At 44.9% G+C, this 23,510-nt stretch overlaps 3 protein-coding genes across 3 annotated transcripts; 1 reads left to right on the top strand and 2 right to left on the bottom strand.

Annotated features, from left to right (window-relative positions):
* Positions 1-1,094: 1,094 nt before the first annotated feature.
* Positions 1,095-6,477, top strand: LOC131283008 (DNA-directed RNA polymerase, mitochondrial). Its single transcript, XM_058312565.1, has 7 exons — positions 1,095-1,266; positions 1,551-1,679; positions 1,743-3,061; positions 3,162-4,641; positions 4,847-5,607; positions 5,667-5,758; positions 5,854-6,477. Exons 1-7 carry the CDS (start codon positions 1,095-1,097, stop codon positions 5,981-5,983), a joined length of 4,083 nt encoding a protein of 1,360 aa, XP_058168548.1. The 3' UTR covers positions 5,984-6,477.
* A 585-nt stretch (positions 6,478-7,062) lies between these two features.
* On the bottom strand, positions 7,063-10,540 carry LOC131281717 (SET domain-containing protein SmydA-8). Its single transcript, XM_058311064.1, has 3 exons — positions 9,849-10,540; positions 7,736-7,962; positions 7,063-7,655 (listed from the first exon to the last, which is right to left on the bottom strand). The coding sequence occupies exons 1-3, from the start codon at positions 10,538-10,540 to the stop codon at positions 7,063-7,065; spliced, it is 1,512 nt and encodes a 503-aa protein (XP_058167047.1).
* Positions 10,541-13,112: 2,572 nt separating this feature from the next.
* LOC131281080 (NADH dehydrogenase [ubiquinone] 1 beta subcomplex subunit 10) lies at positions 13,113-19,387 on the bottom strand. Its single transcript, XM_058310333.1, has 4 exons — positions 19,244-19,387; positions 18,851-18,986; positions 13,315-13,454; positions 13,113-13,252 (listed from the first exon to the last, which is right to left on the bottom strand). Exons 1-4 carry the CDS (start codon positions 19,329-19,331, stop codon positions 13,113-13,115), a joined length of 504 nt encoding a protein of 167 aa, XP_058166316.1. The 5' UTR covers positions 19,332-19,387.
* Positions 19,388-23,510: the final 4,123 nt, after the last annotated feature.

The following is a 23,510-nucleotide window of genomic DNA, read 5'->3' as shown; positions in this document are numbered from 1 at the left end:
ACCGCCATCCACCCTCGCCATGCATGAGGCTCTTTGTTGGTTTTGTTTACTTTATCCCGAATGGATTCATACAATTTAATATCCCTCACTGGGAAGGAAACATATGTAAGCCCTTTTTGCTGCCCCTTTCCCGGGCGCATTCAATCCGATGTGGCGAAGAAAGACTGATTGATGAAGGAGCGGAGAGTACGTACAGTGCAACATGTGCTTCAGGCACTGTATATGTTATCGTTGGTACTTGACTTAATCGATTCATGTGAATTTATCGCTTCGGACGATGAGGCAACATTGAGGATGCACGAATAATTACATGTTTATATGTTGAGCGAGCAGCGTGTCATTGAGGTACGATGGTTTAAGCATTTCAAACCGGCAGTGAAATAATTGTTTTATGATTCAAACCAATTTTCATTTTTTTATTCAATTCAGTTGCTTTTCACTATGCACGCCCTAGCCAGAGCAGAAGTTTGATATTTCACGTGTATCTTGCAACAAATTACATGTACAGAATAGATTATTTTATTATTTTATTGTTGATTAATTGATCCGTTGAATATTTAAATAAAAATATGGTGCCTTTGAACTTACTTAGGATAGACAACTTTTAAACGCCGTTTGAATCACCGTAGGAGTTACTATACTATTTAAAGAATTTGCGTTGTTTTACAAAACTGTCGTCTTCTAAATTTGTAAGCTTTTATCGTCTGACTGAATTGTTTGAAATGCTAAAAGCTTCAGCTTGAACTTTTGACCAAGGTTACTTTACCTCTTTGGCGAACAGTTATTTATTTCGAAAAAACTATGAAATACGAATAATTATTTCTCGAGAAACTTGTTTCTTGTGGAACGACCTTTGTTTGTAAAAATCGACTTACCGAGTAAAAAGTTATGTAACTTATTATTTCAACTGTTATTTCAACTAGTAACTTAGTACCAAACAACCTTGGTCAAAAGGTAAATATTTTGCTGCAATTGACAACTCCTCTGACAGTTGGTGTGCACCTGCAGTTTGTGCCTGCTCTTGGAAACGGTGTGCTTTTAGTTTGGACAAAATCAATCATCTCACATGTGTCTGTGCTGTGTAGCTAGTAAAAATGTTTCGTATGCTTAACTTGCGAAGTTTATCGCAAAGCAAGAACAAAGTGCTCGCCCACAAGGGCAGCATCGTGCGTGTAGATTCCGACAGCAGTATCACCTTCTGCCCGCGCCGAAAAGTGTCTCATTTATGTAATCGCGATTTGGTGAAAGATTTACTTGCGATCAGAGGTAGGGGGAGTACGAATGCCCCCGGCCGGTGGTGGATTAATTTAAGAACATGCCTAATATCCATCACGAATCCATCGGATGATTGCATCACAGAAACCATGTGCTTGCGCGATATTGCGTTTTGCTTTTTCCTTGCACCAGTATGCAATAGGGGATTTTGACAGTTAACCCCACCACCCCACTGCCTTCCGATGGCGTTTACATAATCAAAACAAAAGTGTGCCGACTGGCGAAATGTAAACAAACGTGTTTTTACCGGCATTTTCGGTGTCCTTTCGTTCCAGAAAATGGATCGGTGAATATTAAACGAGTCCACTCGACTACACCATACGCGGAGTTCACATCAGCTTTAGCCAGTAAGAAAAATAAACGTAAAAAATCATACGGAAGCAAATTTACCGAACTACTGGCGGGTAAGGCTAGGTTGAACCATTCCATCTGCTCTGATTAAATAATGCAAACTTTTCTTCCTTCAGTGAAAGATGGCGAGACAAAGGAAACGAAAACTACCGTACAGAAGCTAAAAGCGAAAAAGCTAGCCAACTTCATACACGACCAGATCACTATCGAAGGTTGTTCGACGAGCAGCACTCGGCTTCTGCCTCACCCTGCCGTTGCTGCCGGAGAGCTGCCGCTCACTAGAAGCAGTAGTGAAGCCTTTAAGTTGCCATCAGACATGTCGCACTGGAACTTCGAAGAAACTCCGGTCATCTATATCGGTGGGGAGATGAAGGAAACCGACATATCACCCGACGTGCTGTCGGAGATCATCGAGAGCGTTGGAGTGCTGAAGGAGATTCAGCAAAAGCGTCAAATGCGTGTCGAGTTGACGGCACACGATGAGTTGGATCCGATACTGGAGGAAGAAGCAGCGCTGCTCGAGTCGGAAGTAGCCGAACTGCCGGAGGAGGCAGAGCTAGCGTTTGAAGAGCCGGACATTCTCTCCTCTACTGTTGCTTCGACGAGCACGAAAAGCTTGAAAAAGACACATCACGGTAGCGGTGGAACGGGAAAGAACTACCCCCTCCAAATTGGTGGTGTAAGTAAGGGTAAAAAGTTTTCCTCGAAATACTACAAAACGTCCGAGATTGAAAGTCTCGCCCGCCAGCGTAGCTTCCAGATGACACTGAACGCCTACTTGGACATGTGTATCACGACGGGCATGGTTAATCGGGCGTACGCGACGACGCTCAACTACCGGCACAAACGCAAACGAAAGGAATTCGACATTGGGACGTACAACCAGCTGATACACGCGTACGCCGCCAAAGGGAGCTTTGCTCGGGTTCGGGACATCATGCGTATATTGCGCGAAGATCACATTACCCCGACCGCACAGACGTACGCCGGTATACTTGAGTGCCTTGGGCGGTTGGACCCGACCGAGGAGGTATTAAATCAAGCCAAACTTCATCTCGAGGAAGCAACGGCAAACGGATTCACGATGAACGACCTGATGGACCGGAGCAAGTTTACGCACGATCAGCGCGACGTGGTGCTGGCACTGTTACGTCGTCTAACACCGGATTTTACGCCCGTTTACAAGGAACCAAGCCTCACCTATAACAATCATCTGGTAAACGCACTGAACGAGCATGTTTTACCGATCGCCGCGGAATCAACTGCCAATGATGCACCGTGTCCAGGATCGGAGATAATGATACCAAAAGCGGGATTCAAGAAGAAGCAGCTAGAAGAGATGGTGCGCCAACAGGTGGAGCTGGAATTGGGCGGTTATCTGACGGTGAAGAGTATTGAAAAGTTCCCGGTACCAACGGCGCAAGTTATACAATACGTAAGTATAGCTAACACTGAGATTGAATTATTGTTTCCCACTTTCTCGAATTAGTTTTGTTATTTGTCTTTTGAAATAATATAATTTTGAAATTTTCCAGCGCAAAGAACTGGACGATCTGAAGAAAGTATGGTCGAAACAGATCACTATGGCCTTCCATCGAGACTTTAACACGTTGAAAGCAGTCACCGAAACCAAATCCTCTCGCACGATAAACCTTTTCCCCTACCTGAAGGCTCTCTCGGTGCCGCAATTCACCGAAATACTCCTAGACGAGGTTCAGCTGCTACTGGAGGGCTCAGACACGTTTAGCTTTGTGATAACGCACCTCTACCGTGAGCTGGGCCGGAAGGTCGAGTCGCGCTACCACGTCGAGCAGAAGCGAATGAACGGTGTGCTGGACAAAACTTGTGATATCTACGATCGGTACGCGTCGGCTCTGGCCGAAGGCAACACCAGCGACAACCCGCGACAGCTCTGGCAGCGACTCGTGCACGAAACGCGCAACACCGGCCCAAGCATGGACATCCAAAGCGTTGCCTGGCCAAAGGCAGCCGTCATTGGGGTGGGAAAGTTCCTCTACAATATCCTGAAGTGTGATTTGAAAATCAACGTCAACGCAACCAACCGGACGAACCGAAAGGTGAAGCTGGTACCCGCCTTCTATACTCTCTTCCGATACGAGGCTAAGATGGCCAAGGGGCAGATCAAGCCCCACCCGGTGCTGATGAAACTGTACCGAAAGTCGCAACCGGACACGCTCAAGTTCGACGTTAACCTGGTGCCGATGCTGTGTCCACCGCAACCCTGGAGCACGCCACGCAACGGAGGCTACATACTGGCCGAGTCGGATCTCATACGTCTGCCCCAGCAGGCACACCAGCAGAAGGAGCGGATCGACGAGGCGGACCCGCATGACATGTATCCGACGCTCGATTCGCTAAATCAGCTCGCCAGCATACCGTGGGTTGTGAACGGCTCAATATTGGACGTGATCGTTGAAGTGTTCAACAACGGAGGAAACGCGAAGCTGGACGTACCGGAACCACCTTCGTCCCTTCCCCCGATTCAAGATACAACTCCAAAGAGCGAGATGAGTGGCTACGAAAAGTACAACCTGCTCCGGCAGCGACTCTACCACCGGCGAAGACAGGGCGATATGTACAGCCTGTGGTGTGACGCACTGTACCGGCTCTCGTTGGCAAGTCACTTTCGGGACAAGGTATTCTGGTTACCGCAAAACATCGACTTCCGAGGACGAGTGTATCCGATTCCGCCCCATCTGAACCACCTGGGGCACGATCTGGCCCGCTGTCTGCTGGTGTTTCATCAGAAGAAACCCCTCGGACCGGACGGATTCCGGTGGCTGAAGCTACACTGCATCAATTTGACCGGGCTGAAGAAGCGGGAATCGGTGGACGAGCGGTTACGGTACGCGGATGAAATCATGGACGACATTCTGGACTCGGCCGATCGGCCACTCACCGGACGGATGTGGTGGAGCAAGTCGGATGAACCGTGGCAAACGCTGGCGTGCTGCATGGAGATCGCGAAGGTGCATTGCTGTCCGGATCCGGAAAGTGAGTAAAAGCATCGGTATTACAATTTTGCTCACGAAAACAATTTCCTGCTAACTTGTTTACTTTTTTTGTTATAAACTTGGAACAACTTTTATTATCAAAGCATACTTCGATGAATATTTGCCTCCTTTTTTGCATGATCTCCTGATTTTATTTCTTTTCTAATCGCATTCACCCTTCATTCCCTTTCGTCGTGTTTTTGTAGAATTCGAAAGTGGTTTCCCAATCCATCAGGATGGTTCCTGCAATGGACTGCAGCACTACGCGGCCCTTGGACGTGACACTCCCGGTGCCATCAGCGTCAACCTCGCTCCGGCCGACGTTCCACAGGACGTTTACAGTGCGGTCGCAGCTCTGGTCGAGGAAAACCGTGCCCGAGACGCGCAGAACAACGTCAAGGTGGCTGCCATACTGGACGGGTTCATCCGACGAAAGGTTATCAAACAGACGGTAATGACGACCGTGTATGGCGTGACGCGCTACGGTGCCCGCAAGCAGATCGCCCGTCAGCTCGAGTACATCGATGAGTTCCCGAAGGATTGGGTGTGGCCCGCCTCGAGCTATCTGACCGTGAAAACGTTCGATGCGCTCAGCGAAATGTTCACCTCGGCGAAGGAAATCCAGGACTGGTTCACCGATTGCGCCCGGTTGATATCGGCCGTTTGTGCCCAGAACGTCGAGTGGGTGACGCCGCTGGGACTCCCGGTGGTGCAGCCGTACAACCGCTCGGATCGGCCCACCGCCAACAGCAAGTCCGTCCAGCTGCCCGAGCACTTCTCGATGGACTCGTACGAGAAGCCGAACATCATGAAGCAAAAGAACGCATTTCCGCCCAATTTTGTCCACTCGCTCGACTCGAGCCACATGATGCTGACGTCGCTGTACTGCGAGCGGGCCGGTTTGACGTTCATTTCCGTGCACGATTGCTACTGGACGCATGCCTGCACAGTGCCGACGATGAACAAGGTAAGACAAATGGTCATCAAAAAGCGTCGTCATCTTTTTACAATATGTTTTTTATTTAGATTTGCAGAGAACAGTTCGTCGCGCTGCATTCCGAGCCCATTCTGGAGGATTTGTCCAAATTTTTGGTCCAAAAATACAGCTACGATGAGAAGTAAGTTTACATGTGATACTATTTTTAGAATTCCAACGGTCTTAGCGATTTGTGTTAACCCGACTAATTTCGAACCCCCGTTTATGTTATTCCAGTGAAATCAGCAACGACGGTTCGGTGATTGATCTTACCAAGCGCAAGCTAAACCGTATCCTCCAGCAGTGCCCTGACAAAGGGGACTTTGACCTCCGCAAGGTGCTCGAATCGGTGTACTTCTTCAGCTAGAGTTGCACCACCACCAGGCCATCCCAGTGGACGGGATATCTCCGTCGGTAGTATTCTTTCTTCCCGGGGCCACGCTCCTTCGTACGGATGTCAAACTTAATGTGAGCTCGTGGAACTAGTCATAGAATGCGGTGGGAGTTTGTCTGTGGTTTCCTCCCTGCGTTAGCCAGGTGGCGGAATAGTTCTTTTAACTTCTAACCAGCACTTGCCTGCGTGAACCTACGACTGCTACAACAACCAACTGCTGCTGCCTCGAGCGTATGCGCGCATTACGCCCTGGAATGCCCCCCATAGCGCACACCAAAAAGGCGCCAACGGAACTGAGTTTATTTTCAAACTTACACAGGAGCTTTGGCTGGTACCGAGTATTCGACTGACTATTGTCAGTAGTTGGAACAATTGTTTTGGTTTTGTTTTAAAAATATGCCCAGTGAGTGGTTTTGTGCAAACGAAGCAACATATTGTTAAGGCCATAAAGTATGACATGTTTAGCTAAACAATGGCAGATTTGTAATTGGTCTAGTGAAAGAAATGGTAAAGTGTTGATAAGTAATTGTTACAATAACTAATTTGAATGCTTTCGTTGAATCGATGATAATTTTTTAATTGAATTCATATTAAAAGGATGAAAGCTTAAACTCTCACAAACATACAGATCACAGCATGCAATCGGAATAGTTTCGTTGAACACATATTTATCCAAGATGGCTAGTTCTACTGAACAATATGTTTTTAAAATTAACGGTCATATTCTTTCAAACAAAGAGCTAGAGTTAATGTTCATTAGAATTAGACTCTTTATTGTACATCGATTGCGTCGAGTGCAACGTTTGAAAACGAAGGAATACAGTAATGTTGTTCGTCGTTGGAACCTAAACAGTTCTCTTTTAAAACACTTAACCTCTAAGTCACTAAACAATAATCTCTTTAATAAGTTGTTGTGGATAGCTATTGTGCGCGGTACATAAATCGATGCAGCGATCTTATCACGATCGTTCGAAAGGAAACACACCAAACTGACGTGCGCTAATAAGAATACATCACAAAAAACGATTCGATCGAGAGAACCCCTTCACGGGTCAGTCCAGTGTGACTATGCTCTGGCGGAGCTGTAGCAGGGATTGTTGGGCCACGTTCGCCAGGATGCCCTCGGGTGTGGTCGGATCCTCCCACTCCAGTATCCCCCCACACTCTTCCAGTATCTGGGCGGCCTCGACGAGCTGCTCCTTCAGCGTACGGCCCTCGCGTCGATCTTCGCCGCGTGTAAACGACGACTGAGCCAGCATTATCAGCGGGGCGTGCAGCTCGTAAAGGACCATGGCGCGGGCTCGAGTCCGACCCGGTTCAAACACGTCCAGCACGCGTAGAATGTCGCGACACAGTTCAACCTTGCGCTCGAGCAGAATGTCCGGCAGCTCGGCCATCTCGTAGCCGGGGATCCGACCGTACAGCTCGATCAGGCTGTGCCGGATGGAGGTGTTGATGAAGTGAAGCGGATGTAGCACACTGCGGAACTTCTTGAACACCCGTTCGTACGCCTCCAACCTGCTGGCGTCGTACTCGAGGCAGGCCAGCTCGTCGATCTCATTGTGCATCGTCATGACGGCCTTCTGAACGGCCGCACCGGACGTTTTGAACGCACACTGGTTGCATTTCCATTCTGCATTCTCATCTGTGGAATAAAGAGTACCTCCGTGTAATGCAGATTCCTTGCAATTTATCAGTTCCGGTTGGTGTTTCCACAATTCTTACCTAAAGGATTTGTCGTGGTAATAAAACCCACGGAACACTTGCTGCACAGCAGTGTACTAAAGTGTGTGCCAAGCTCGGTCGGATCGAGGCATCGGGTGCAGCGGCAGGTGAAGAACTTGCTAGCGGCCAGAATGGATTGCCGTGCGACGGTTCCGGTCATCGTGTAGGTGTAGGTCGTGTAAAGCTTCTCGCCCTCCGCAACGTCGACCGCAACACGTGCCTCCAGTCTAAAGGACGATTCGGAAATGGAAGAAAACATACATGTTTGATGAAAGTTGAATTGTGTACAGATTTAGTACTAGTAATTTTAAGGATGATTTGATTAGTTTTATAAACTTTGAAATTATTACTACAGCTAAGTTAACAAGCTTTAACTTTTTTTTGTGTCGTATTCATCTTTCTTTAGTTTAAGAATATCCGTTCCGTCAAATTGATCGACAAACCGATCGAATTGTCTATTTGACCTAATGATGTTAAAGAATTAAATGTTGAAGGGACGCAATTGTAGCCTGTTTCAAGAGACAATTTCAAGCACTTTTTTAATTAATTTTAGATAACACTGTCTTCTAAATGTAGTGGAAGAGATTCAAGATTAGATAATGAAGGATGTTTCCTCCTGAGTTTTCTCCGCGTATTGTTTGCGCAGCACTTGATCGTAATGTAAACCTTCGGGCGTCGTCCAACAAATACCAACGCGAAACCTGACGCATCCCATCTCCATAATTGAAACCAGGTGTGAGCGGAAAAATGGATTCCTGATCCCGCGTCCCGCTTGCAAAGGAAATGATGCGAAAACCGTTTACCACACGGCGGGGGGGAGGGCCGCGGGTTCGCTTGTTGATGTTAAACGCACCATGCACGAACGCGCCACCGGCACAAATTGGCACAGATCGTTCGTTTCTGGTGTTGAATCAGCTCGTTTTTCCCGTTTCACCCAAACGCTCTCCTGCACCCTTTGGGAGGGGTTTAATCCCATACAGTCACCGGGACCCCGTTCGCCCCGCGATCAGGTGTGGAGCTGGTGGTTTTTCCCGAAAGCGGTGGAAATCTATTTTTAAGTCCACCGGTTTGTCTTAGCCTATCCCTGGTCTGGTACAGCACACGGGAGGAGAGGGTGGGGTAGTAAACGATCGTGGCGGGTGTTGAAGTGTCTGTTTAGCTGCCAGTGGTTCGTTGCCCCGCCGTTGCCTCCCGTCCACCGGGGGGAGAAAGCTGGGGGGTTTTTGGTGGAAAATTGTGGCACTTTGTGGTTAGTGGTAGGAACGGAAAAATCGATCGGTTCGATCGTTCCCCGATCGAAGGAATGTGCAGGCGATGGGTTGGCCACAATGTGGCGGCCTCGATCACGCGATTCTGATGGAGCAGCACTTTTGGCTTCCGTTTTGAACAATGTGGCTGCACATGGGTTATGTAAGTTACCCATCAATCATGTTTATTTTTACCGACGTTTTCCCTGCCATTAGTTTCTGTAACCCCATCTCAAGTAAATTGGTTTCCAATTTAGAACAATTCACAAACTTTTCATCAAACTTTCGATTAATGTTGTCGAAAAGTTTCATCGCTTACTATTCTATTTAATTTCATCGTTAATCCTTCATGTATATTTTACCTCCTTCGTAATATTTTATTTCGACATAAAACTAACAGCAGGCTAAAATGAAGCTTTTATGTTCCTTTACAAGTATAATCTTTGCTTCTGGAGAAGACACAAAAATGTTAGACGTACATGTTTTCAATTACATTAGAATTACAAACCGCTATTGTCTGTAACAAAAATGTCTTCTACACAAATGATTTTCTACACATTTTTATAAATTTTTATTAGTTTCTATTGTAGCTAAAGAAGTTTATCGGTTCATGATTTAATGTTCTGTTGTATTGGAAAAAAGTTTGCTAGCCCCAATCCATAATGCTTTCAAAAATGTTATTGAATAACAAATGCAAAAAGAGTAAATCTTCCATAAATTTCGAGCAAATTAATTTAAGTAAGTTCCATAGTAAATGCCAATTTTTTTACAAAACGTTTAATATAGATATGTAAGATCATAAATGATTGTTAAAACTCTCATTTTAGGTGGAAAAGTGTTCCAGCGGAATTAGCAACGGCTCTCACCTAAAACCCTCGCTCGGGTGGATTGAATGTACGACGTTCGGGACACAGTTGTGCGCCATGATGGCCAGCTGTGGATAGAGCCCGCGCACACTGTACCCGTTGCAGGTGCGACCCTCGAACGCATTCACGTCCAGGATGCCGATCACTCGCTGGATCAGCTCCGCCGAGAACCGGTCCGCCAGGCCGCACGCGTTCCGCAGAAACGCCACAATGTTGTTCTCGTCCACCCGCCAGTTGGCGCTGTCCCGGCGGGCCTCGTCGTGGTACTCCATCGGTTCGATCTCCCGCTCCCAACGCTCCCGCCCACCGTCCGCCTCCAGCGCCAGCAGCACCCGAAGCGGCGTGATGCAATCGAGCTGCACGCAGCCGGCCGTTGAATCATCGACCGGCCGGAAACGGACGCGACTCGCCGCGAACAGCTCACACTCCGCCCGGTGGTACTCCAACTCGACGCCCTCCGCCCCACACTCTTCGCACAGTGGCCAACCACAGCGGGGACACCGGGGACCGTCCTCGCCACCGTCCACCGGGCAGCAGCACTCGAGGCAAAGCGGAGGACTGTCGAGCTTCGGTCCGACCGCAAAGGGGACCTCCGTGAAGAGGCGGTCACCCGCCTTAAGATCCCTCGCGGCCACCCCGTACCGGCCCAGCTCCGGGCACTCGAGCACCTTATACGACACCGGTTCACCCATCGAAAACTGTCCGTGTTTTTCGTCCCACAGGTATTCACTTCTCTTCACCTATTTGAACCTTTTCACAAACTATCTTTCTTTCACGAAATTTCCACCAATTTCCCGAAGGAATTATCCGTGTCCACTTGCCACAATCCTTACGCGCAAGATTCACAACCGTTCTCTTTGCGACCGTTTTCACAACTGACTCGGCCCGATGCGGAGAGACATTTAAAGAATTTTGTGGCCCCCTTACGACTCCTTTCACCCGTCCACTCGTTGTTACCGCCGGCCACAGGACGAAACAGCAAGACGGTCCCCCAGCAGTCCCGAATCGGCCCAGGTGAAGCCGATCGAGAGCCGATCCGCCCGATCCACCTCACTGTGGGATGTTAGTTGGCGATAAATCGTTGCAAATATAATTGTTTTTAACATAAGCCACTTTTCCACCGTGCTGACTATGTGCGATAAAATTGCTGGAAAACATGGAACGGTTCTGGAAAAATTAAAACTCAACTGATAACTTTAGTTCGGAAAGGATGAACTAACACTAAACAACATTTGTGTGTGGAAAAGGCAAATTTAAAACATGTACCTACACATTAAGTTTTAATGAATTATTTTTATTATCCAGTCAATAGCTACAAAATTGTAAGGTCCAAAACTATAATCGCTTTCTATGGAAGAAGAACTCACCAGAAGTTAGTATCCCGGAATCGGTACAAAAATCGAAAGATCAGAAAGTTTAGTTCTGAGTTAGATCGAAAAGGCTCAGAAAGGATTAAATATCTGTATTACACACTTTTTGTCCGCCATTGTGTCCTGCAGTGCGAGCGTCTCGTGTTTTCTGGTCGCTTCGTTCCGTGGTTCGGTTTCGCGTGCGCTATTTTCGATCGCGGCCCGACTGCGCCCCGAATTTCGTTTCTGGGTATTATTTTTAGGACCTCCCCCCGCCCCCCGCCACCGATGCCAATGCCGTTCCACCTCCGACCCCCCCGTGATCCGGTTTCCTGCGCCTCCCCCGAAGGAAGCGCCATGATTTAACTCTTATCAACCACCATTTCTCTTTCCGGGGATGTCTCTCAGCCCATTTGTCTCGTCACCGTTTAAGCGGCTGTCTGCGGAAAAAGCGGGAGAGAAAAATTAACCCGTGTCCTTTGGCAAGGACTGTCAAGTGATGCGATAAAAGGTAAACGATCGACCGTTGTTGTTCACTCGTTTCTCGCGGATCAAAATGAAAGATCGCGTGATTCGTAGTGGATTCTCGTGGGCGTTTCGAGAAAACATGTGTTTACAATCGTTGGATTAAAACCTGCGCAAAAACTCGAGATTTCCCGCTCGAGAAAGTGGTCGAAAGTTTGCTGTAAAGGTCAGAAACTTGCGAACATCCCAAAGCGTCATATGTTTTCGCATTCCTTGGGGATGCCTTCGGTCTGCCGGCCTTCGTTGAAATGTTGGTGACCACCACCACCACGATTGTTTATTTTTTATCTTTGTAAAATATTACCATCAAGAGATTTGGCCAAACACGACGGGTAAACAAACGAGCAGCATTAAATAGTGTGACAATCGGGCAAGAAATTGTATGTTTTGCTCTCCGATCTGGTCAGATGATTCAACGGGGGCAGAAATGTTCCGACGCTTCGGGAGTGTAATTGTAAGAAACCTAATCTACTGTGCGTAAATGCGCATGCGGTCAAAGACGATGAGAGCAAGCACGAGATTTGTTTGTGCAGTTCGTTTATATTGGAGGTTGGAAAGGAGATAAACTAAAGCAAATGAGCTAGTTGCAAACGTGCAACTTTAATAATATGTATAAGTAAATGACCTCGAATTTCAAGAGGTTTTTTTCGCCTCTGATTCCATTATCCAACATTTCAAACAACCGTTACAAATTCATTAAATATAACGTCAGCATGCATTAGATAAACTCCCAGGATTAACATATAACGCATTATCTTTTTTTAACACTATGACCATAGTTATTTTGCATTTATATAATCGTACGTATCAGTTCAGTTCACAATTATTTTAAAAGAAAAAATAAATACAACTCATTGCCTTTTTGACCAAACTTTTTGGTCAACCTCACAAGACGACAACTTGCATGCAACTTGTGCGATTGACCAGCGCATATCGCATGCAGGAAAATCTTGTAACAGCTGTTGCGGAACAGGATAACAATCGTTTCTGAAAAACAAGAACACGTTTTCCTTGTGTTGCCTTTTAAAATTCTGCATATTTGTATATATACTAATTAGAATGCAAGATCTTGTTCGAATAACAAAATTTGTCAACGCCAATTGTCTTTGAAGAAATTCTTTCCGTACGATTAACCAAATCAATCGCCTGTTTTTTTACGTTTTTTGGTGTATTTATGTTTGCTCTTATATTTACACTCCAATTCAACAATTGTAAGCGCGACATAAACTCAGCGTTTCCACTACTACGTTTTGCACACACTGCTGTCCTGAACAATTCTCGGCCAAAAATCTCCGGCGGAGTCGGCAGCGGAGGAGGCCAACTGCAGGCTACTTGCATCCCTCCTTAGGGACAAACCGATCCCCATTTCTCGCTCTCCGTTCGCTCCCGCCTAGTGCCCTTCACCGGCATCCTCTCCGTCGACCACCTTCATGCCGCTACCGACCGGTCCGTGGCGTCTCTCCCAGATCATGCGGTGCTTCTGCTTCATGTAGGCCGTCTTGGCATTGGCGTACCCGCCGAGATCGCCGTCTGTCGTAGGAGAAGTGGGATATGTATAAACATTGCAAACACGGCAGGGGGTCACAACTTACACTTGATGAACCAATTTTCCGACGCCTTCTCGTACGTGTCTAGCAGCGACCGACACTTCCGCTCGTGGTCCGGCTGCTCGTACAGCACGCAGTCCTCAAAGCGCTGGCGCAGGATCGCGAGGATCTCGTTGTCGACCATTCTGTGGCGAGGTAAAAGAAGAAGCACCCAAACAAACATGATGTAAAAGGGGATAGCAACAGGAAGGAATGGTGTGTGGAACATAAATCAAAACCCGGTAGAAATATTTCAAAAATAGACCCACAACAACTCGCCCAGTTAAACCCGGTATGAGGCGAGGTGAAGTGGTTTATTATTTATTGACGATTATCCACCACCCCGGGCCTGGGGAGGATTTCCCCCTACGGAATGGAGAAAATAACCAATCTGAGGGAAATAAATGGGTGCAAATGATTCACGGTCCGGCGATAAAACGGATAAATGAGCCACGCTCGAGTGGTTGATGAAAGTACGATGTGGTCGTGATGATCGATTCGAGATTCGGCGATCGGACCGTGCTCGATCATTCTGAAGTACATTGCTAGACGACTTGTCTAGCGAGGTGGCCATTCATTTAGTTTTGTTCGTACCGACAAGTCTTTTAGAAATTCAGAGTTTTTTAACACATTCTACCGATTCTACAATAAAATCACTTCTTCAAAGCAGAATTCAATTTTGTTTAAACCGGTAATGTGTAACGAATGTCGAATGTCCATGATTGTTGATCAAATGTCTTTTCGCTGCCAAATATCCTACTTCTACTGCATATATTCCAGCAGTTAATCGATCAAGCCCGAAACGTTTGGCAAAATATTTACACCGAATTGTTGAGTAGAAACGAAGCCCCACGCGGAAACTTCCCATGTAGGATCCCGTGCTGTTTAATTGGCTTCGAAATGGATCAAATTTCTCCAATCTGAACCGATTGCTACTCATTCAATCCTTCAAGATGAGATCAACCGCCATGCCGACGGGATGGCCAATAAGATCACGGCGGGAGACGGTGCTGCTGGAATAAAAAACCGAAAAACAAAAAACAACCAAACGGACCGCAAACTCAATCATCGTTTAGATAAATATTCATTCGAATTAACCAGCAGCCACGGCGGTCAAGTCGATCGAGTCGGCGGCCGATCGCTAATTGGGTGGAAAACTGCTTGCCGAGCGTGGCGGGGGAGGTTTATTTATTTTTCCCGTTGGAATAATGAAGTCATTTTTATTAGCGTTTTATAATCCCAACATGTATACACGGAATAAATCGCATGTCGGTTTCATTCATGGAATGGTTTGTTTTCGGTTTTGTGGTAAAATAAATACGCAGCATTTGAAAACAATCGTGCGTAGTATTTGTTTTAAAATTATTTAAAAACCATTTAGAATTTTTGGACAGATTTTGAATTTTTAAAGATGATTGATGATTGATTTGTAATACGATTTATTTGTAACACGATTGTAACACCATACTGTCGATAAGTGTGAAATATAATACAATTTATCGTTTAGTAACAGCGTATATATTTTAATTCAAAGAAAAGAGCAAACAGTAATTAATTTTCACAACCACAAAACCGGGTGCAGAAGAACCCACCCACCTGACAGGGGCATGAAAATTCAGTGCAAACAAAACATGCAGCCTAAAGTAAACCAATCGGGCGAAACAATCTCCAGACACGCGCCAGGAATTTGTTGTAAACTCGCGCGTAAAATATGGACGCCCAAAAAAAGTTGTATATATTTTTGCCCATAGCAAATGACGATATTATTATCGGTTCACGGTTCGATACGGTTAAAAATACCTTTATTTACAGTGTCCGGACCGATCCCACGAGCAGCAAACGATCGACATCGTACGATCGGCTGCGATTAGTGGAAATGTTTATCCCTGTTGAACTATTTTTCTGAATGTATATTTTGCTTCTGCTGATCGAACCGACGAAACAATACACCAAGTGGTTTGGCAACATTGGTGAAAATGTGTCGTTTTCGAGGCGCAAAACAGATAGGTAACAACATAACATTCATATTACAGAAAGTATTTCAGTATTTTTAATTGCAATACAAATTTAACGTTGTAAAATTCCATCCATAACAACAATAGTCAACGCGAACAACTATTAAAAAATCATTTCATTATATTTTGTTTAAAGAAATACACTATGGACAAAAAGAAATAACGATCTTCTAACATTCATATCGCAGAATATGATTTCACCGGGAAGCTAAATCCATTTTTCCAATGCTACGGTGGATACGAAACAAACAGAAACATTTTAGGTGTCCTTCCATGTCAATTAATTAAAGGCTGGACCTTTCCCAAACACACTTATTATGACACATTTCTGTCGTACACCTCGCGTTCAAGCCAATGATTCGGTTGTGGCTCTCTAAACACGCGCCGGTGAAAACAAGATCGAACACTCGATCATCTTCGCAAACCGTTTCAAAGTAAAACTAGCAATTAATTAGTATATTTATAATCTGTCAACGATCGACAGCGATCGCTTCATTGCCCAATGTTAGTGTGCCTGTATGTGCCTTTATGCACGAGTGGGGGAAGATTGTGTTCTACTAATTTTGGCACCGTTTGGTTTGCGACGAAAGAACCCTCAGCACCTTTCTTGAATGCTGTGCTTTATCTTTCCTAGCGAAGAAGAAAGGGAAAAGATGCTCAAGTAAACAGCCCCTCTCCTCCGCAGATCGCGCCTTTCAACGACTCGTAGTCGAAAGTGTGTTTCGGGCTTAAGTTTACGTTTAAGTGGTACTACACCAAACAGGCTCCACACGCCGCGCTCTTCGTACGCGAAACATAAAGCAGACGATCTTGACATTGCACCCTTCGTGGACGCACCAGGATGCGGTGTTGGATGCTGCTGTAGAAAGACAAGGGAAGGGAAGCAAAAACAAGCCAAACGAGTGTTTGTGTGTTTGCGACGTTAGGCAGTATCATTTAAAACCGGAAAATTTTGCTTTGTAATATGCCGGATAAATTGTATCTAATTTCCAGCGCGTATATCGAACAAGGTAAAAATAAACGAAATTCCTGGAAAGGTTTACGATCGGAGGCACGAGATCGTATTGGATTCACGCAATGAAACTACCACAAAGCGTACGCCGAGATCATAACCGATCGACCGAACGAAGGGCGATCGTTTGGAGTAATGCTTTTAATAGCAACCCGCCAACCTGCCAGCCAAACCCTTCTTCGCTTTGGGATCGGTATTGAGCTGTGTATACTTGTCTGTACTACCATCGACTGTAATCACCCTATAAATACAGGTCTGGGCCGCCCGATCCGACACCAGCTCTTCCCCTCCCCCCAATCATCGGGAATCGATTTGGTCGGTCACACCACAAGAAGACCACCCCGATACAACGATGCAATGACGCCCTAAAGTCCGAGGGATAAACACCGAGGGGGGTTGGTACTAATGCTAGAAGAACACACAACACGAAATTAAATTTTTCTTCGATCATACAGTGGTCTAATTGGACAAGTGTAGCATAAATTTATATTTTTTTAAAGCCCTTTTTATCGATAGCTTTATATGCAATGCTTCCAGCATGCAAAGAAAATTTCTCTTTTATGATATGAATTATTTTGTAATTAAGTTTCAATATAAACCCAACCGATTTTTGACCACTGGCCAATGTTCGTTTTCCTACATTCCACGATCACCAATCGATCGCCCGTTTACTATCGGCGATCTTGCCCTCGCCACCGCTCGAGACGCCGCATTCGCAATCGAAGGGAAAATCCCAACCACGCGCGATCGCTGAACAGCGGATCAGTCGTGCTTTTCACTTCCATCTGCGCGCACGGTTTTCCCTTGGCCGGTTAGCGTATCGATTCCACCTGCAAAACCATCGGGATCGCTTCCGCTTCGTATCCGTATCCCCGTCGTTCGGAACCATCCTACCCTCGTGTGCAGTGCGCGTGTGTGTGTGTGTACCAACCACACACAGGATTACGGGTTAGCGGATCGAAAGCGGGCGTAAAACGGAGAGCGGAAGGGCACTCAGCCAGCGGGTCGACCCGATTCGATCGCCGCCAGCAATGGGTAACGCTGCGAATCCGAAGCAGTACACGAAGTACAGCAAAAATACCGCCGAGGTTCGGGTGAAGAAATGCGTCCCGGTGCAGCGGGGCATGTTCCGTCTGGGCAGCGGCAATCTGTTCTACCTGATACTGATCAAAATCTTCACCATTCTCAACAACATTGTCAATAAGTGTTTCTAGTGATTGTCCCGCCATTTTGTGCTCGTCCATCGTTCGATATGGAAATATTGGGGCTTGTTTCAAATATTACCAATTTTAAATTGTTAAAAAAATATCACGCTATTGTGTTGCGTCTGTCCAAAACAACGTGCGTTCGCTTCACTGTATCTGTGCGCTGCTCTGTGTGGTCAAGGATCGTGTTGTATGTGTCCGGCTCGGTGTGATTGCAAGTCGCGCGTGGAGAAATTAATAGGTTCACGTTTATTTTTATGCCACCAGATGAGACGCCAGCGAGAAGAACGGAGGCTGAATCTTGCTCGCCTAAAAATGCGCACACGGATAACACCATCGGGATGCCCCCCCTAGGACAGGATGATGGCACTGGGTAGGGTAAATTATGATCGATGGTTTATTGATCGTGACTGAAGGAACGGCAAACGAAAGGACGAACCGGGACACGATGGCCCGGAAGCCGCACAACGGTACTAACTTTTACCGGCCTTGAGGGCTCGTGTTCGTTAAGGAAAAGATCAAACTGTTATTGACCATGTGACTGCTTTTTAGCATATGTGTTATGTAAAAAACGATTTTCTATTAAATATAAACCGACCATTCTTCCACAGACACCGGGCCGCGGTGGTGTGCGAGAGGGGTTCGAAGAAAGCTTGATATTTTGCTGATTTTCCTCACGTATTGCCCGACGCCATTTCACACATCAATCAACATCCGAAAAAGTCAAGCTCATTCATACGTTCCGAAACATGATGTGATCTGTAGTAATTTGATATTGTTGTCACTGCCTCCGAGGGAGGATATTTTAATACAAGCTATGGACTTACAAATTGAATTTAGAAGAAATAATTATCAAATCGTAAATAAAGTCTTGCGAAAACCATCTTTAGGATCTTGTGTCTTCAAGTTTCAATCTTGTGTTTCATTACAGCAATCCGAAACAATAGCAGAACTTATAGTGCAAGGTTCAATACAACAATCCAATGCTATACAAATCAAACCAAACACATTCAATATGAATGAATGATCAGTTTAATGATCAGTTTAAATTTTCAATATCGAACACATTTTAAACATTTTAAAATAGATAACATTAGACGTTATCGTAATAGATAACATTAGACGATGTGCATTAGCACATCAGACGTGTTGTGAAAAGAAATACACATTTTTACAGCATCAGCATCAATCTAAGATGTTCGCATTAGCCATTCTCGGCCCTGTAATAGCTTAGGCCCGCCTAGACTGGCTACTGTTGCGCAATTAATCCCATTTCCCAAACGCACTTTGCCGGTTTAATCGTTACTTACTTGTCACGTCGAAACTGCTGGTTGGCTTCGAACATGCACACCGCATCGTCCGTGTAGCATTGGTCAATCGTAGGCACACGGCGGAACTGTTGGTGATACCACGGATAGGTTTGCCGGTTGGGTTCCACGATTTTCTCTAAAACGAACAGCAGCGGGTTTGTTTATATTAGCCGTTTTGTTTTGGTACGGCAACTGTCGCTGGAGGTTAGGGCGAATTATGTAATGAATCTTTTTCACAGTTCAACCGAGAAACGACATTTGCGTGGCGTTTCCGAGCGATAAAACGTGATATTCGACAGGATTCCACACTATTCCACCCATTGGTTGCGTATCCCACGGGTATTAATCCGTTTGTTGGCCGAAAAGTATGTTTTCTGTGCTATTGGAACTCACCGCGGAACCAAGTTACAGGTCCATCGATGGTAGCCTGGACGGCGTTCAGGAAACTGTCCAACGGATTACGAGCAGGAGCCTCCGGCATCTTGGCTTATCTTTACCGACTGCAATGGAAAAGGATGGTGGGACCGAAATTAAACCATTATTCACAAATATTCTGCCCCAGCTGTGTTTCGTATCGAACCTTTTCGACGAGTCGAAGAATCCTGTGTTGCTGTTTCTGACAGCAGATCGAAACTGACAGACCAAAACATGTAACTAACCAAGGTTAGTTGAACAAGCAACTTGTGCACAAACAAAGTTACTGAAGCGAAGGTGCACTTAGGCAGCGCTCTGTGAACAGTCCAACAAACACGACAAACACGACACTGTTCGAAGGGTGCTCTGCGACTTGTCGTGAAGAACTGTCACTCTCCCAGCAGCAAGGTAGCAGAATAAACAAGGTATATACTGTTTCTCCGTGGGATACAGCCCTGCACGACAAAATCAAACTGTTTTGTTCTGTGTCGTGTTTGGCAGCGCTCTGTGAACAGTCCAACAAACACGACAAACACGACACTGTTCGAAGGGTGCTCTGCGAATTGTCGTGAAGAACTGTCACTCATCCCAGCAGCAAGGTAGCAGAATAAACAAGGTATATACAGTTTCACCGTGGGATACAGCCCTGCACGACAAAATCAAACTGTTTTGTTCTGTGTCGTGTTTGTCTGACATGTTCGATGCAGGTTGACAGAGCACCTCCATACGATTGCTTGGGTTTGATCGTTTTTTTTTTGTCGTGTTTGTCGTGTTTGTCTTGTTCGATAGCTCACAGAGCGCTGCCTTTGTCTGACATGTTCGATGCAGGTTGACAGAGCACCTCCATATGATTGCATGGATTTGATCGTTTTTTTTTTGTCGTGTTTGTCGTGTTTGTCTTGTTCGATAGCTCACAGAGCGCTGCCTTACTTAGGTTTCATTCAAAAATTTAAAATTTGATAAGAGTTTTGTTAAATTTGGTTTGAATAATCATATGGTCAATATCGTGGTTCACCTATTTTACTGTAAATGAATTGATTTCAAACGTTGTTCACGAATGATGATTTTGGTTTTAACGAATTCCAAGATGGCGCTATGTTTACCTTTCAAATCGCTCTATATGACTCAACCATGCCTAGCCTTGGTTTATAATGCCATTTTCCAAAATATCATAAGCCGGTTCAGTTTACAACTGCCACGCTAAACATGGAACAAGCAGAATCTGCTGATAGTTTTGCAGAAGATAGTTTGGATGAGAAACCCGAGTGGTTTGAGCCATGCGGAAATCAACCGAAAATAATCGATTTTACGGGTCAAAGTGGAGCCGATGTCAACAACGTTTACCTGCAGCATTGTGAAAATGTCGAAGACTTTTACGCCCTCCTGGTCACGGACGAAATGGTGCAGCAAATAAGTGACGAAACAAACTTGTACGCTGCGCAAAAAGAGCAACCAAACCCGTCAGCCCGTGAGAAACGTTGGGTTCCTACGAATAAAGAAGAAATACGAAAGTTTTTTGGGCTGCTCATCTGGATGGGTTTGGTGAAATACCCATCCATTGAATCGTACTGGTCCACAAATGTGCTCTATCAAATTCCATTCCCATCCACGGTGATGAGCAGGAACAGGTTCGAGATTCTGTTGACGATGCTTCATTTCAGTAACAACGAAACCGCAGATACAAGCGATTGTTTGTATAAAATCAATCCAATTGTAAATGGATTGAACGAAAATTTCAAAAAATATTACCATCCTCCAGAAGTACTCTGCATTGGTCAGTCAATCATTCCACTTCGGGGACGCGTCGTATTCCGAAACTACATGAAACAAAAGCAAGAACAGTACGGGACCAAAATTTTCAAACTGAGCTGCGGTCTTGGGTACACATACAGCGTTTCAGTCTACTGCGGCAAAACCTACCATCCAGCTGTGGACAGCACACCAACAAGTATAGCGATGAAGTTATGTGAAAGAATTTTATTTAAAGGACATGCTCTGTACACGGACCATTGGTTTACCAATCTAAATTTAGCAAAACAATTGATTGTACATCATACCCATTTGATTGGGACCGTGAGAAGCAACCACACCGATAACCCAAAAGATGTGGTCAACAAGCAGTTGAAACGTGGAGAATTTTTTGCAAAGGAGAGTAAAGATGGGATAACTTTTATGAAGTGGAACGATCGGGAAGAAATGTTATTACTGTCTACAAAACACTCAGTACAAATGGAAATCGTAACATCGAGAGGCAAATTAGTTTCCAAACCAAAGATTGTCGTCGATTACAATTCAGCAAAACAATCAGCAAATTGTTCTGACCAAATGGCAGCATTCAGTAGTCCCTCACGAAAATCAATGAAATGGTATAGAAAAGTAGCCATAGAGCTTTTACTAAACACGGCTGTAGTGAATTCTTATGTCTTGTACCGACAAACCACAGGTCATGCAATGCCTAAAACGAAATTTCGTGAAAAATTAATTTTGGGATTGACTCAGAAAGGTGCTACAAACCAGAATACTGAATCCATCCCTCCAGCATCCATCGCTTCAGCATCCATCAGTAGTGCTCAACATCCTGAAACCCAGAAAAAGAAAAACAAACATCACCTGAAAAAGAAAGAAGGTGTAGCACAAAAAGTTAGACGATATTGTGCCTCTTGCTACAGCCAAAACACAAAACGTGTAGGGAGGGCGGAGGCTCGAAATGTTACAAAAAAAGTTACAACCTATTGCACCCAATGTAAATCCCAACCTCACCTATGTTTAGACTGTTTTAATAAATTACATTAATTGCTTGGTAACGTTTTTGCAAGACACACAATTTTGTTGAAAATAAAATGTTATCAACATTTCTAGTTTTTACGAAATTTAGATTCTTCTCCTAGTTCGAATCATCTTACGAAATGCGTAAAATGTGTAAACTCCACAACGGATCTGTTTATCATGGATTTTTTAACAAATGAATAAAGCCTGAACTATTTTTCGTTCGTGGATAAATTTATTTATATTTCGTCTCGATACATAGTGTAACATTCTCATACAAAGCCATTTTTGCATGGAACTGAAGCGGCAATACTCTTGATATTACAAACATCTATTTGACTTTACATGCCTTTGTAGATGCAGCAGCTATAAATCCAATTCAAATATTTTAAATATTTCTCCAGCCCTTATGCAGCCCTTGGAATCTTAACTGAATTCTTTTGATATACGTATGGAGTAATATATCAAATGCCACTACTCGTACAACAAACTCGCGATATACAACAGGTACATCATCGTTCCGTACACCGTTCTGCCGGTGGTAGAAAAACACCGAAAAACAAATTAAATTATTTCAAAAACCCCTACTGTTTGTACCCATTCAGTGAGTTGAGGCAATCATTGTTCTGCGGGATAAAGTGCTATCGTTACAGCTTATGGTGCTTTTGTTACATTCAAATCGCTTGGTCAAAGAAGGAAAAATGGATATACGAGAAACGGTAACACCTACACAGATCGTCATGATTTTCTTCGAGGTACGTCCAAACAACACCATTAAACTGATTGAAACACTTCAGCCATATTAGCTATTCCCTTAGTATACCCGAGGCTCCTATTGCTTCTCAGCATCGTTTAGCTAAAGCTCGTGGTGTTATTATAGATCATTCGGTTTTGTCGGTTTAAAAATTCTGGGAAACTCATTTTCTGCTTGATTTTTTAATCGATCTTCTTCATTTTCATCTTATATTCAAATAGAACAGAGTTGCTGTCTTACAAATTACAAAAGTATGAAAGATTCCTCTTCTCGCCCCTACATCATCCGTCCATCCGATGGAGAGGTGGTTTTGATTGTAGTCAAATACGCGAAATCTTCCAAAGTTATCACAAATCACCAGTAGTTTCTACCAAATCAACTAGTTCAACCTATCCATACGAACCGATGCATGCAGGCTCCCTTTGGGAGTGCACTTGCGCTATTCTTCTCGGTTTGTGTTTAGCCTTTAAATGATATTTTATCGCATATACGATACGCCTAAGCCGTTGCTATCAAATGAATCCGACTGGTAGATTAAATGTCAAAAATTTACACACTTATTATTGCCGGCAGCGCAGAGCTCGAGCGCAATCGAGTCCAAACGTTGGTGGTTGACATCGATCGTGTTAAAAGGCTTGCTAACCTACTTGCGCACTCATACGCTGCTCTTAAATGTCCCTGCTTCATTGATCCTAGCGTCGATTACATAATTTATCATTCTACGGT

This window comes from Anopheles ziemanni, chromosome 2 (genome assembly GCF_943734765.1).
Source record: "Anopheles ziemanni chromosome 2, idAnoZiCoDA_A2_x.2, whole genome shotgun sequence".
Classification (NCBI taxonomy): domain Eukaryota; kingdom Metazoa; phylum Arthropoda; class Insecta; order Diptera; family Culicidae; genus Anopheles; species Anopheles ziemanni.
This window is presented reverse-complemented; position numbering and strand designations above follow the sequence as displayed.

Coding starts and splice junctions, on each gene's coding strand:
- LOC131283008 (XM_058312565.1), top strand. CDS start 1,095: ATGTTTCGTATGCTTAACTTGCGAAGTTTATCGCAAAGCAAGAACAAA. Junction 1,267..1,550: donor AGATTTACTTGCGATCAGAG/GTAGGGGGAGTA, acceptor CTTTCGTTCCAG/AAAATGGATCGGTGAATATT. Junction 5,759..5,853: donor AAATACAGCTACGATGAGAA/GTAAGTTTACAT, acceptor ATGTTATTCCAG/TGAAATCAGCAACGACGGTT.
- LOC131281717 (XM_058311064.1), bottom strand. CDS start 10,540: ATGGGTGAACCGGTGTCGTATAAGGTGCTCGAGTGCCCGGAGCTGGGC. Junction 7,963..9,848: donor CACCCGAGCGAGGGTTTTAG/GTGAGAGCCGTT, acceptor ATCGTCCTTTAG/ACTGGAGGCACGTGTTGCGG. Junction 7,656..7,735: donor TACCACGACAAATCCTTTAG/GTAAGAATTGTG, acceptor TTTATTCCACAG/ATGAGAATGCAGAATGGAAA.
- LOC131281080 (XM_058310333.1), bottom strand. CDS start 19,331: ATGCCGGAGGCTCCTGCTCGTAATCCGTTGGACAGTTTCCTGAACGCC. Junction 18,987..19,243: donor ACCTGTAACTTGGTTCCGCG/GTGAGTTCCAAT, acceptor TGTTCGTTTTAG/AGAAAATCGTGGAACCCAAC. Junction 13,455..18,850: donor CAGCAGTTTCGACGTGACAA/GTAAGTAACGAT, acceptor ACCTCGCCACAG/AATGGTCGACAACGAGATCC.